The 15421-nt window shown below is 35.3% G+C and overlaps 1 protein-coding gene across 3 annotated transcripts in view; it reads right to left on the bottom strand.

Annotated features, from left to right (window-relative positions):
- NOVA1 (NOVA alternative splicing regulator 1) overlaps window positions 1-15421 on the bottom strand; it is a 155571-nt gene that overhangs the window by 2185 nt on the left and 137965 nt on the right. For all 3 annotated transcript variants that reach the window (XM_055807266.1, XM_055807260.1, XM_027782686.2), the window contains one exon: window positions 1-894. This exon is cut by the window's left edge and continues 2185 nt beyond it. In XM_055807266.1, the coding sequence (XP_055663241.1) occupies window positions 1-894 (894 nt within the window). The remainder of the gene's footprint in view (window positions 895-15421) is intronic.

The raw sequence follows: 15421 nt of genomic DNA, 5'->3' as shown, positions 1-15421 counted from the left end.
CTTGCGATTTCTTGTGCCAGGTACGAATTCTCCCTTTTTAGAGATCTGTATCCTTGCACCAGTCAACTCCTGGTATTCAACTAATGTTTTCCCTCCTTTTCCAAGTATTGCACCAACTAAGTTTTCTGGCACTGCTATTTCAACTACATCCTTTGATCCATCTGTGGATTTTTCTGTTCCTAGGATGGCACTGGCAGCTAGGGGAGAAGCAGCTCCAAAATATCCATTGGTTGCAGCAGTAGCAGCAGCCAGGCTACCTAATGCAAATGTCCCCGCCGTACCACCAGCAGTGCTGCCACTGGCTGAGGCTTCACTCGCATAGGTGGCCAACAAATTGGCTGCTGCTGCTGCTGGGTTGGCACTGGCAGCTGCTGCAGCCAAAGCCCCTGTAGCTGCTGCCTGACTGAGGCCTAAACCTAATGTATTGAGATTATATCCATAGCTGGCTAATGTATTAAGTGCAGAGGTGATGGCCACCAGGTCATTGCCTGTGAAGCCAGATAAAACTGCTGGAAAGGCTGCCACTCCAGCAAGGTTAGCATGTCCTAATAGCCCTGCAGCAGCTGCAGCAGTTGGTAACACTTCAGCAGTGTTTGCATAAGGAGATCCGGTTGGATTGGAATTGGCCACTGGACCTGTGACATTGGCATAACTGATATTGAGACAGCTGCCACTCTGTGGATCCTCTTGTATCTTCTGGATGATAAGTTCAACAGCTTTTCGGTTTTGTTCAGGTTCTCCACTCACAGTGACAACCCTCTCTTGCAAGTTGATCCCATCAGGTTTCTGGGAAAGCTGCACCCAAGCCCCTGACTGCTCCATTATAGCCTTCACTGTAGCACCTCCCTTCCCTATTATCAGACCTGCTGTGCTGTTGGGAACTATAATCTTTACCTGTAATTAAAAAAAATATATATAAATAATACTTCTGCTTTTTGCATGAACACTATAATATTTTGCTACCCTATAAAAGGAAGGAAAAGAATGAAGCAAGTTAGTTACCATGTTTTTCAAAGAAAAGGTTAAAAAAGTATTTTAAAAATGCAGTACATTAAAAAGCGTGATGAGCTGTATTTTTAAAATGTACAGTACAAAGAATAAAAGATAAAGTAACAGGAAAACCATCTTTATCATTCTCCCACAGAATATACTGCTTTCAGCATAGTACATTTCAGACCAACAGATTAAGCAAATGCAGGTATTATGCTTGTATGGAAAGACTGTCTTAGATTGTATCAAAGTGAGTGTTCTCATCTGATTCCTCTTTCCAGGTTAACGTAGCAAAGCAACTTCTTAGACAAAATGTGTCTGAAATTCATTGCCTTCCCTTAAAACATCTATAGTAACAATAATTAAAAAAACCCACTTGGTTGAAGCAAATATGGTATAGCACGGAGAGATAAAATAGTTGGTCTTGAACAGGACATGATCTTGATTGTTCAAGCTGTCATCCACATTCAGTATACAGAAATTCATCATGTGCTACAGTATGTTACTATTCAGCCTATGGAAATGAAGTGCAGCAGGAGAGAATATCTAAATGCTGTAGATTTTGAAAGAATAAAATCTGGCACTTGTACCTCTTAAAAATTTTATAAAACTGTCTTCAAACAAAGGGTATTTGCCTGTAAATCCTACCTTTCCTCCTGTTTAAACAAGTTTCAAACTGATGCAACCTCATTAATGAAAAAAATTTATTTCTTATTGATTTATTGCTGAGTGAAGAATGACACCCAAGGTAAAAATTCAGTATTTATACATAATTTTTCATAGCATCTTTAGATACACATTTCACAATTGTGTCTCAAAGTTTAATGTACAATCTGTTTCATGATACTGAATTAATATAAAGTTGTATCTCACAAAAATACATTAGCATATTGATATCCATTCATCCAGGTTTCGTGGAGCATATATGTAGCGGTAACGCTTTTCAATTTGTCAATCCTTTCACCAAAATGCTACCTAAAATTTCAGCAACAAGTCAATACAAAATACAATTAAAATGTTATTACTAACATTCTCATTTTACTGCCTTGTTATAAACAAACTTGTTACAAATAAAAATGCATGCCCTATAAATAAGCTTTTTCTAGTCTTACCCATTTTAGAAATTTCCAGTTGTTATGATAGCATCAAAATAAAATCTTTGAAAATTCAGCATACTATAAAGTCGAGAAACATTTCTATTTTTCAGTTATAAAATATGTAAATTAAAAATTGTAACATACCATATTGTATTTTGCACTGAATTGTTTTACAGCATACATAGAATTTTTAATTTCTTTAAAATGTCATTCATATTCATTGACATGAACACAAAAGGTTTCTATGGAATAAATAAAAAAATATTAGATGCTGACTTATTCTAAAGGTAACACAGAGGTATGGTATTGAAAAAACATTTAGATCACCCATATACTAATTAATCCTATAAAACCATAAACATCTTAATATGTGTATATACTTATATACATACTTGTATGTATATACACACACACAAAAACTTTTTTTTTGGATGTATTTATAGACATACTCATTTTTTAAGTCAGGACACCTCAGTCTTTGAAAAACATAGTCCAAATTATTTGGCAATTGTTGAGGTGCACTTTTTTAGTTTTCCTATTAGAAGAAGGAGGAAACCTCTCAGATTTGATTTGTCATTTAGGACCTAAATACAAAATGTATTAACTGATTGCTAAATATAAGGAATGTTCAGATTTTTTAAATAAATAAATAAATAAATAAAGGGGTTTGTTTGTTTCATTGGTTTATTTTTTTTAATCAACACTCCAAAAATGTGAAGTTGTATAAAAATAGTCACCCAGGAAAACTCAATGAAACTGCAAATCTTTTATTGCATGGCACAGTTTTAATGATAATAGTTTTGTGCCACATACTATAGAAAACATTTACCTGACTGATTTAAGCCATAGCAATAATTTCTTTGGGAGATTTTGACAACTGAGATTTGCCAGATCCTGCATGGTTTCATAATCCGTGTGCACAGTTCTGACCAAGTTAGGCACAAGCGCTTATTTAAGTTTAAGAAAAGAACCTAAGGAGGTATGGAAATACACTCTCACAACCATACATGTGGTTGCAGAAGTATCTAGAATATTTACTTTCAGGGCAGCATCATAGCACATATAATATCACAGCTACACATGCAACATGAAACAATTGCAATATGGCTAGGATTACTGTAAAGGACTGGCGTAGTACAATAAAATGATGGTTTAATTCAGCCAAAAGAAATAAGAAGGAAATGTCTGTATGCAAGAAGAAAAATTTCCTCAATAAGAAATCACTGTTTTTCTCACTTGACATCACAAAAATTTGTTTGGTTCACCACTAAGAGCTCTGGTTGTTCAACAAAATTATCTGTCTAGTCAGAGGAAAGAATTATCTCCTCCTACATACCCATCCACTCCCACCTTCTGCAGAAATGTTTGTGTACTCAGCCATACAAACAACATGCAAATTATGATGCATTTTGGAAAATAAATCTTGGATTTGTTGGATTGATATGTTATATGTTTGTCTGCTTCTGAAATAACTAAAAATACCCTTTTCTATCTATTTTAGAAACATCAGATTGTGTGTTTTAACTGACAACTCTCTTAAATTGTTTTAGTATAGGAACATACCACTAACATCCTTTCAAACACAACTCCTGCCAGGTGACTATTTCACCTATTAACATATAAACATCTTCTAAAAATATACATGCATTAAAAAAAAATAAAAATCAGACAATATGCACGAGCTGTTTTATACTCAGGTATCACAGAAAAGATATATTCCAATCAAAATTCAGTTTTAACACAACAAATACATCTGTATGCATTTTGCTTAAAACACATGTAAAATCCTGCTCTTCATGAAATGAAGGCAACAGCTGCACTATTTTGAGATATTTGATTGTAACATTCCTGTATTTGTGTCAACTGATAGAAAATGTTATTAAAAAATGGAAATAATTAAAAACCAAAACATATTTAGGAATAGATTTTTTTAGGATGTATTGATCTTGCTATCAATTTGTAATTCTCCATCTGTTCCCTGCGTTCACTTGATTTTTTTCTGGTTTATATATTGGAATATCAACTCTTTATGGCAAGCATTAGTTGTGTGTACACTAATACAATATCTAACATATTAGGCCACAGCCCTCTAAGGCACCAGTGCAAATGAAATCATGCAAATAGATTTTTTTTTTTTTTCGTCTGTTGAAGCCTAAAATCCATAAGGTCATTTAAGTTACAAGGTATAAAATGATACCACAAAATTCTTGGTCTCAACTCCAGTGATACAAACATAAACTGAAAAAGCAAAGATTATCTATTTGATTTTGTTACCTGCACAACCACCATTTTTTCAAAGTACTTAATTAACTCCCTGTCTGTCAGGGAAATCGGACAGTGCTCTTTCTTCCCTTTTACAGATAAGAAGTTCAGATAGTGACTTGGATGCAGAAGTAAGAAATCTAACTACTACCCAAAGTAAGTGCTCTGAGCTATCCAGTAAAGGCAGCTTTGACTATGCAAGAAGGTTTAGCTTTCCAAGCTTGTGTGTATGCTCCTGGCTATATTGAAGTTTGTGCTGTAAAAAGAAGAGCATCTAAAGCAATTATGAACATAAGCTTAAAATACATATGCAATTTAATTTTTTTCAAATGCTATAGGAAGAAAGAAATGAAAGTAACTCAACCTTTACCTCATGCCAAATAGATTTTATAAAAAAACAAGGATTCCAATTGTGACATTTGCTTACTCATAAAGCAAATTAATTACATCCACAGGCATCACTCTCATCGTATTTGTGTTAACATAAGCAAGTTCAATATCAGGTTCACCAGGTATAATACTTCTCCCCTGAAAAGAAATCAAACTATAACAAAAATAAAAGGAACAAAGTAATGTCACTGTATCTGTTTTCGCTAATACATTATTATATATTTAAAAGCCTTGACAAAGGTGCAACAGCCCAAGAAACTGTAGTGCTTAAGAAAGCCTTAAAACGGAGAGCAGCTTGTTGGCCCCAGTGCCCAACAAAGTCAGCAAAGATCTGACAAAACTCTGCACCTCAGAGGCGGTTGCTCGGTACTTAAGGAACCTCAGCCATTATGTCCAGAGGACACAATTCAAATAGCTTTAACTTAGCATTAGTGGCTCACATTCACTCTTGCATGCTGCAAAATTCTAGACTCCTGTATCAGCTAATTCTCTAATCCTTTTCCATTTATTGACAACCCACTTGCATAACCCCACGCTGCATTCACCTACCACGTCAGCATTGCCTAAAAGTGCTCTGATTTACCAAACTGAAAGTCCTGGCTCAGTCCTGGGAGCTGAATAACATCTACTGTGGAATGCCAGATGTTCAGTGATTATGCTATGCCACTTCTCTTCCCCTCCCTTATGCTGCAAGGAGATAATCTGCACTGAGCAGCTATTAGTTCATATCGACCCATGCAAAATACTTCATGCAGAGCAGAACCATGACGAAACCTGCACTGCTACCCACATTAACACCTTATGTCCTGTCTCCCCACTCCTCTCATGTAAACACCTCCAGCTATCTATAGCAGGGGTCCCAGCACTTTCAGTTTTCTGTTGCCTTCTGTTGCCCTCCTCTCTCATCACATGTGCTCTGGTTATATCCTCACTTCTCACAGTTGTTGGAGGTGGGGGATGGTAATCAAACTAGGACCTTATGTGCCACCTACCTTATACAAAGTATTTACCTGGCAAATACAGTGGGAGGGTGAAATACATGCTGACTGGATAGACCGCGAGAATTAGCACTTGATGTGGCTATGTCAGTTAAGAGTAACCGTATGCAAGGAGGCCAAAACCCACAGCTTTAGATTCAAAGCTTCACCTGGTGGTGTGACACATGCCTGCACTAAATTACACCAGAAAAGAAAGTCTCACCGCTGATACAAAACAGCATCAAAACTCAGAAAAAACAAACTGAACAATTTGACAGAATAATTTAATTGCATCATCCTGTGCTTATTCCACCTCATAGATTTGTTTCTGAAGAGGCTGCACAGAGATTAATGAATCAAGGAGGGTTTTTTTTATCTGTTATTCAGCTTTTCAGCTTTCCTTTTTCCTTTTATTTTCACAAGTTTAATTATAACTCATGCCATGAATCTCCTGTAATAGTTGTTTTTTTTCCTTCTATTAAATCTTTCAAGTACTTGGGTAATGTTATTTTATCTTCTCTTAAAAGAGAAACACCTTTCCAAAAAAGGTTCCATCTAATCTAACAAATTCATCCTAATCTCACACAATTCTACATTTTAGTCTCTCTAAAGCAAACCATTGTAAACCCTTAAAACTGTATTTAAATTACTATCTTCCATTTTGTCTCTTTTTCTGTCTTCATTGCTCATCAATTACTTTAAACTCTTTAAAACTCCATCTGGGCTGTGGATTCTGTACCTATGAAAATTCCATGCTATTTTAGCTGCTCATTTGACTATAGGCTTGGAGTTGATGAGAGGGTATTCTGAAAGAACAAGTTCCTGTAGAGAGCAGTCAATGGAGAGTAAGAGCCATCTATTATTTCTGTGTGGCAGGCTAAACACACTGCTACAGTAGGCTTGTATCGGTGTGAGTAGTCCTGTGCCAAACATCTTTAAACTGAAGTGGCAGTATGATGAAAACCTGCGAGAAAAATCACAATCAACAAAAGATGTGATAGAAGTGTACTGGAATGAAGTAGAAAGACAACTAAGTACATTACAGGCAAAATGATGCCTGCATATGCACTTGGAATTTACAGCCAGCCTCTGTTTTATCTGAAAACTCTTGGAAAGTCCCTGGCTTTCTCAATGCCAACTCCATGTTCAAGGCAGGACAAGCTACCAACAGGTCATGAGTCATCCCATGTGTAGAGCAGGCAGAAATTCTAGGCTGGTCTGGACAGGCATTTGTCCATGTCAGACTCGGGCTCACACAGCAAATCTCTACTGATTGCACATACATACCCTCAAGGAAGTTTGTGGCATTTCTCTCAGTAATTTCAATAGCTCTGCCTTGGGTTCGGTATGTACATATGGTGAAATATGAATTCACTTTTTCAGAGGTGCTGTGCACTGAACAAATTCCTGGTTGCTCAGTCCAAGAGCATACATTCTCTTTGCAGAGAAAATATTTTGAAGGAATAGAGACACGTTTCTAATGGTCTGTTTGATGTTTAGTTACAAAAATATCCATAAAAAGATGAGTAGTTCTTTATAAATTTAGCTAGACCATAATGTAAATAGTGTAAATAAACCTAGATTACATATTAGTCTTCATCTTCCCTGATTATGTTTAAATTCTGTAAATGCCATTCCAATTAAATTTCTCTCTTTCTATGAAAGGATAACTAGAACTGAAATATTCTGTGAACAAGTGCAATTGGATTATAGGAAGAGATTATCTGCTACTTTGTTCCTCAACGTAATGCACTTTTTTTTTCTAGTCATGCTTGTGTTCCTGAGACTTTCTTCTCATCACAAACAGCACATATACTTTTAATATTTTCTTCATATATTTTACCTGAAAATATTGCAGGATGAATGTCATTTTGCTGTTTCTCTGTGTTGCTGCTTTGTGGTATTTCTGCTCTCATAACTACTGTTTCTTTCAAGTCAAACTTAAATGAATCAATTGAAAAATAATATTGCAAGTAAGAAGTCTTTCTAAAGTTAAAATCACACTAGATTATTATAAATATAATAAATTAAAATGACAGTGCAAACGGATATTCTAAAACATTTATTTGTATCTGCCAATAGACTGCAGCAGGACTTTGGGCTGATTCCGACTCTACTGTTTATCAACAGTGTTTATTTTGTTCCAGTTCTCAGAACTCCTCTCAGCTGAAGCTGCATTTCTCAAGGGCATTATTTCATTTTAGTCCTAAAACTATCATGCAGTAGAAACCTAACTTCAGCTTAAATGCTCAGGAATAATTTACATCTGAAATCATGAGACTTACAACCTTGGAACAAAGCTGGAGAAAGATTTACTAGAGGAAAGAATATGTAAGGTTTGGGTTCTGGGTTTTTTTAGCACAAATTGCTGCTTTGGCATAAATCTAGACCATTTTTCAATTAGTATTTTATATTAAAACTTGACTCTTTGGGGGACTGAAAAATGAACCTCCCACTTCTTTAAGTTACTACCTAATTATGTTTCTGCCCACTTTAAAGTATGAACATTAAGATTTTTCTTTCGTGCTTTTAATATTTTTTAATATAATAAATAATACAAATCCTAACTGTGTTTTGGAATGCAAACTCACAGCAAGGAATTAATAAATCATGTTTAAACAAACAAAAATTATCTGTCTAAGCTTTAGTTGCCATTTGGTCACTAGTGTGTGTGTAGGCTCTAACTCATAATTCTTCTGTCAAAAGCAGTTTTTACTAAATGTGTGCACATGCAAGTTGTGGATGGAGAGAGAATAACTATTAAAAATTATGTTGTTTATACACGTGGTTGATATATGATATTATCTACTTCTGAACAAAGTATTATTAAGAATTTACACACACATATGCACACACAAAAGTCTATGACTAGTTTGATGACTATCCCTCATGAAAACATGATTCAGAAGTGTGGGAACAGAGAGAACCAAACCTCCATTAATTTTCTATGATACATAGTTTTAATAACATAGAGAAGAAACTGAACTTTTCTAATTTTTTTCTGTGTAGCCTAAAAACAACATTCCATATTTTATGCATTAATGTTTCATGAGTTTCAAATTACATTTGCAGAGAAGTGCAATGTATTTTGAGGAGCTTCATTTATACTTTTCACTTTTTTTATAATTAAAAAAGAAAATATGAGTTGGTTACATGCTGAATTATACAGGAGCAAAAAATAATATATTTTCACTCAGTTGCAGAGGATGTAGTAAACATTGAAAATCAGACATCTATATTGACTGTGCCATTGTTCAGATGAAACATCTAAGAAAGCAGAAAGCAGGAATACCAACTGCTCTGGCCAGTAAAGTCTGAATGACACTTTCAGTGGAAGTGAAATGTTAACCCTAGCTAAATTCACAATAGTTTCCCCCCCATCTAAAATTTCCTTTTTTTTCTTTTCCTCATCTAGTTCATTACATGCTGTTCTCTGAATACCTGCCAGCATTCCACAGAGTCAAGGATGAGCTTCACAAAAGCATGAATATTTACAGTACTACTGAGTACAGTAATCTGGGATGCTTCTAACTGAAAGACACTATATAATGTAATTCCATAATTGGAATTGCTGAAAAGACATTCCTCATACAAAGTAATGTACAAAAAATGTAAATAATGTACATTATTTTAAAACCAAATAAGCCTTGCTGATGGTATCAGGAAAACTCCCGCTCTTTTGCATTACACAGGATCTAACTTACAAACTCAGAGCCCACTCCAGACTCCAAAGTGAACTGATCTTCCTGACCGAAATTGGGGCAAAGGCAGTGTTACCCTTTTTTTATGCCTTCCCAATCACAAAAATTACAGATGTTACATTGGCTCCTCATGGCTGTTAACTCATTGTCCAAAGAAACACCGCGCTGATTGCTTTCCTGAAAAATCTTCAGGCAAAAGAAGGTAAGAACATAAACAACAAGGACATTTCTGCAGTTCTCAGGAGAATCCTTACAAGGCTGCATCTATCACATTTACATGTACTCCCCAGCAGCAGATCAGCCATAAACTTGTTCTGAATTATATGCTATATTTTAACTAGAAGTCATACATTTGATGAAAGCAGTTACTGGGAGAAATCATATGGCTGAAACATACAGACCTCATATGATGTTAATAGCAATTCTTGAATGGCCTAAAAGCACAGATACTTAGGAACCCATTTCCCATTGACTTCAAAGAGGCTGAGGCTTCCAATTTTTTAGGGTTGGTTGTTGTGGGTTTTTTTGAATAGCCGTGGACCTGCAAGTCCAAGAGAAACCTCAGAGTGTTTTGAAATATGCCGTTGACTGGAGTAGAAATTTTCAAGATCAATATGAAATGTTAACACTACAGAACCTCACAGCTACTCAACGGTGCCCATTTTTCAGTATAAACGTTCATAAACGTGGCTAAGATTCACAATGATGTGATTCTAAGACAAATGAAAGCAGCAAATGATATAGTTATGTCACTTAATTAAACTCAGAGGAAAGGACAGCCAACAGAAATGCGCAAAGGGACTTGCCACTACTATGTCAATGACACTTTTCATTGAGGCTGACTAGAACTTTAAAGCACATAAAAGCTTAGAACAGGATATTAGAAATGCATTGAGATATTCATCCTCTGACATGGCTTGCCAGATTATAGCATTATTTTAACAGCATATTGCTATGGTTTAACCCCAGCCTGCAACTAAGTACCACACAGCTGCTTACTCACTTCCCAAGTGATCCCACCACTCCCAGCGGGATGGGGAGAAGACCTCGGGGGGGGAAGGTAAAACCCCTGGGTTGAGATAAGAAAGGCATAAACATAAAACCCCCAAACAAACCAAAAACGCCTACCAAAAATATCAATAATAATTCTAATGAAGAGGAGGGGGAGAGAAAGGAATAAAATCCAAGAAAAACAAATGATGCACAATACACTTGCTTATCACCCACTGACCGAAGCCCAGCCAGTCCTTTAGCAGCAAGCAGTCCCTCCCAGATAACTTCCCCAGTTTATATACTGAGCGTGACGTTCCATGGTACGGAATATCCCTTTGGCTAGTTTGGGTCACCTGCCCTGGCTCGGCTCCCTCCCGGCTTCTGGTGCACCTGCTCGCTGGCAGGGCATGGGGAACTGAAAAGTCCTCGAATTAAGACTAAGCCCTACTTAGCAATAACTAAACCATCAGTGTGTTATCAACATTGTTCTCACAGTAAATCCAAAACACAGCACTGTACTGGCTTCCTTGAAAAAAATTAATTCTCTCCAGCTAAAACCAGGACATATACTAAACTTCATCCAAATTAACTTAGGATTCAAATCCAAATTAAAAATCAAAATCACATTTCAGCATTCCAGGTAAGAATGCTCAAAATCAATCTCTGAGAAATAAATTTTTAAATTAATCTATTTATAACATCAATAGGACCAAAAGGATGCTAGCACTTCTTATTTGTTTTCAGATTATCTTTGCTACAGCTGATTTCTACAAGATACGTAGCACATCTATTAAACATTTGTTTGGCAATTCAGAACAAAATCTAAGTTTTCAAGTCTCTAGCATCTACAGGAGGCAGTTTTAAGTGAGAAGCTGTGGACTGAAAAAATGGTAGAGATTGAAAGGCAGCAAAAGAAAGTGAACTAGCTTTTACCTAGAATCTGGTAGAACTCGTTATTCTGAACTGAGAAACGAGGCAGACTCCAAGAATATAAAATTAATACGGAAACAGTACAGTAAAGATCAGAAGGGTATGTAAATTATCATTAAAAAAATATTTCTATTTCAAAAGAGCTATGGCAATATAAACCAACCTTCAGCATTTACTAACAGTTGTCACGTAGAAATTCAGAAATTCTTTAGACATCTTCTGTGTTAGATATGGTGATAAATTCTGCTAAACACACTTTGGTTTTGACTGCTGGCTGATATTAAACATTTAGATTTTAATCACTTCAGTTCATCACAGCTACTAAGAGTTTAGAATCACGTACCAGTTGTTTCTTCTGATTCTTGCTTGGACTTTGTACATATAGGGATAAAATATTACTGCTAAAATTAACCAGTGGGTATAAGTATATAGCCAATCATCAGTTGTTGCTCTAATAACAATTAAAAAATCCTATACTTTGATATTTTTTTTAACATTGAAGAGTTTAATCAATGCAACTTTTAACTGAGCTTAACAATTATTTCTTTGAGAGAGAGGACACTTATAGGAAGTTACTAAGATAATTTTGATAGTAACTGCTTAAAAGCTGTGAATTGTAATCCCATCAAGGAGGAAGACAGTCTCTGGGATAAAAATTAAAGCCCAAGATAGGATGGAAAGATAAGAAGGAGGAGGATAATTAGTGGAAACTAGGGAGACGAGTGAATGTACTCCAGCTGCCACACACAACACAGCACTGCTGGAAAAGCACATGGCAAAGGTAAAGTTCAGCCAGTCACTGTTGTTTAAAATACAAAAAAAAAAAAAAAAAAAAAAAAAAGTTTGGTACCACTGATCCACTTCAATCTCATCAGTATTTTACTAGACACCACATTATAAAAAGGAGGGGGTTATACTATTTTTGGTGCCTAAAACATCTATCATTTACCAAGCATTTCAATTCTGCCCTGCACAATAAAAAAACCTGTATAATTACACTCGTACATCCTTCAATATTCATCTAAGTTCCTTTTTCCTTTACTGTACTCAAATAGTGTCAATATTTTTCTTAACTGTTACCTAGAGAGGATATTATTATCTCTGCATTAGTGTCTATAATATGGTAGGTATACATTTAAACATAGACTTCTCTCATGAAACCATCCATAATTCTGCTGCCGAGCACTGGTCGGTGGAAGGACTTGATTTCTCAGATATAAACTGGTTCCCTGGCATGGAAATTACTATTGGTATAGTGCTTGACATCTAGAACTGGATTTTCAATTAAGCAGGAAATTTGTTTCAAAAGAACTGAATTTATGGACAGAGGGAGACAGTTAGCAATGAAAAAAAAAAAAAAAAAGAAAAAAAAAAGGTACTTTCTTTTCCAGGACTTCTCAAGACTCTAGACATATTATTTTCTATGAAACAGGAACTAACAATATTTTTTACAAAATGCATACTTAAAGTTAGAGCCCTAGATGCTTATGCAGATATTTTAGTCCACAAAGCATGCTTGCATGTTCAGCAAACCCAATAACCAATTTATTTAGATTTAAAAAGTCCTAAATTCAAATACTCATGTAAGAAACTCCAAATGATTATATTCTTTGCCAATTCCAAATTAAAGCTGTATGTCCATGTCCTTTTTCTTGAATGTCTCCTTAATAATCCTGTAGTGAAGAATTTGTGAATTTATCAGGGATATAATTACTCTGTAAAAACTTACTACTTCTCATCAAGTCCATTATTGCAAACAATTTAACATGAAAAAGAAGAGTGGAAGGTACCTTGTCAGGTCCAATCACTAAACTACAATGACAAAATGTTTTCCTAAGAATAATATAAATAAAAATTTTCTCATGAGTTATTTACTTGATTTCGTAAACGCCAGCTTTCCCTGAACACATAATGAGATGGTAGAGCCAAGCAGATTTTTAACACTCATAAAAAGGCAGAAGATTTTTAACACTCATAACACCTAGCTAGGCACACAACTGAAAAAAAAAAGAAAATAAACCACAAACCCAACAAAAAAATCAAGAAAGTCCTTCTTACCATTCCCACTGACATAAGATTTGATGCAAAAGCTTAGAGAAATGTAGATACATGAAGTAAATCCCAAACCACCTGAACATATGACTATTATATACTTTTACATATATATATACACACACACACAGAGACACTTCTGTACTATACCTATATACTTCTATATGCAAGTCCATAATACTTTATTACTTTTAAGGAAAAACAGTTCTATTGCATTTAGTATCTAGCGAACAGCTTCAGCTCAGTTAGAGAGTACAGAAGCTACTTATTTGGCAGTGCCTCTTTAAAATAGTTTGTTTGCAATTCAGCTGATTCTAAAAACAATAAGAAAAACAAAAGCAAATGAGTCCATATGGAAGACATGCACATATTCCTACTATATACAGACACAATGAATGGAGTCGTCCCTTCCCTCCAGGCACATCATGGCTTAGAATCTCACAGCTGCAATCATGTCAGACATGAGTGGGCTTATGCACAAAAACAAATGAAAGCTCTAAACATTTCAAGATCATGGAATAATAATAATAATAATAATAATAATAATAATAATAATAAAAAACCACAACCAAAACAAAACCAACACAACCACTCTTACAGAATTATTTCAAGAGGTTACCCAACCTTTCTTTGAAACTGAATTTCTGCTCTTAATGATATTAAGTAATTTAAATAATTTTATCTTTTACCTAAGTGATATGTTTTATATTCAGCCTGTATTTAGCTACACACATAAAGATAAGAAAAGATAGAACAGGGAATTTTTAATGGTGTATCTTGACCTAACATGGCACCAGTTTTGCAATGCTCTTTACTCCAGGATCACAGAGTTGTAAGGTAAAATGAAAGATAAAGCTATATCATCAACCAATACATATAAAGTAAACATAGTGGAACGATAAATTAATTGCTCAAATTGTAACTGTAATGAACGTGGCAAGCAGCAACCAACAAAGATGACAGAAGATGAATGCACTGTGTCTAAACAAACACCTTTGAGTTTTCACAGCCATAAAATAAAATAATAATAAACCTTAACATCCCCTTCTACATTATTTGAATTAAAATCCTGGGGCAATTATTCTGTTCTCCATTCTTCGCGGCAACAGAAGGAAGGGGAGATACACGTATTAAAATCCTTGCGGTAACCCCATTAATGTCTCAGCTGAGTGAAAATAACAGCGTATTTATTCATGTTCTGACCTACAAATTGTTCTGTATAGCTTCATGATGTTTTTCACTATGAAAATGGTGAAAAACTGTAAGAAATTTGGCTTACGCAAAATGCATCCAGTCTCTTTAGATAAACTATCCAGATGAAAGGTATCAAGGGCTATGACTCCCTTGCACCCCCTGGCTTTGCAGAAGATGACCAGCAGCAGAGGCTTGATCCTTTCTGTATTGACTGTTGCTTAACTATTAAAAAATAATTTTGTATAGCAAGAACTACTCAATGGAACTCTCAGGGAGGCTATCTCACAGACGTCATTTGCAAATTGTTTTCAAGTGAGAAAGGAAGTAAAGGACAGTTAGAGATAAAACATTTAAATAACCATATCTCTTCTAAGTCATAAAAAAAAAATAGTAATTACCAGAAACTTTTATTAGAAAAAGGATGTAGTTTCACTAATGGGTGGATGTCTTCAAACTTAATAAGCACTACTACAGGACTCCATAGCCCTCTAATGTTAATAGAGTCTTCTGACAAGTCAATTCAAACCCTTCCTCTCAGAGCCTGACATTATGTCTCTGACAAGGATCAGAGAACAGAACACATGAACATCAAGCTTCTGGTCTCAGGAAGTATATCAATAACTACAACTAAGTTAAGTGGCTGGTTTAGAACTTAACATTCACCCAAGTTGATTCATATGTGTACGTTTCATTTATACGTATATCTTCTTTCTGGTTTAGCCTTTCGTAAATGTGTAGTCGCACATTTTTAACCAAGATAGCCACAAGGAGATAGTAACTACTACTGGAAGAGAAAAAGAACACTGGAACAAGTGGAAGGAATGACAGAAATTAG

This window comes from Falco peregrinus, chromosome 1, assembly GCF_023634155.1.
Source record: "Falco peregrinus isolate bFalPer1 chromosome 1, bFalPer1.pri, whole genome shotgun sequence".
Lineage (NCBI taxonomy): Eukaryota > Metazoa > Chordata > Aves > Falconiformes > Falconidae > Falco > Falco peregrinus.
The sequence above is the reverse complement of the archived record's forward strand: the minus strand, read 5'-3'. Positions and strand labels throughout refer to the sequence as shown.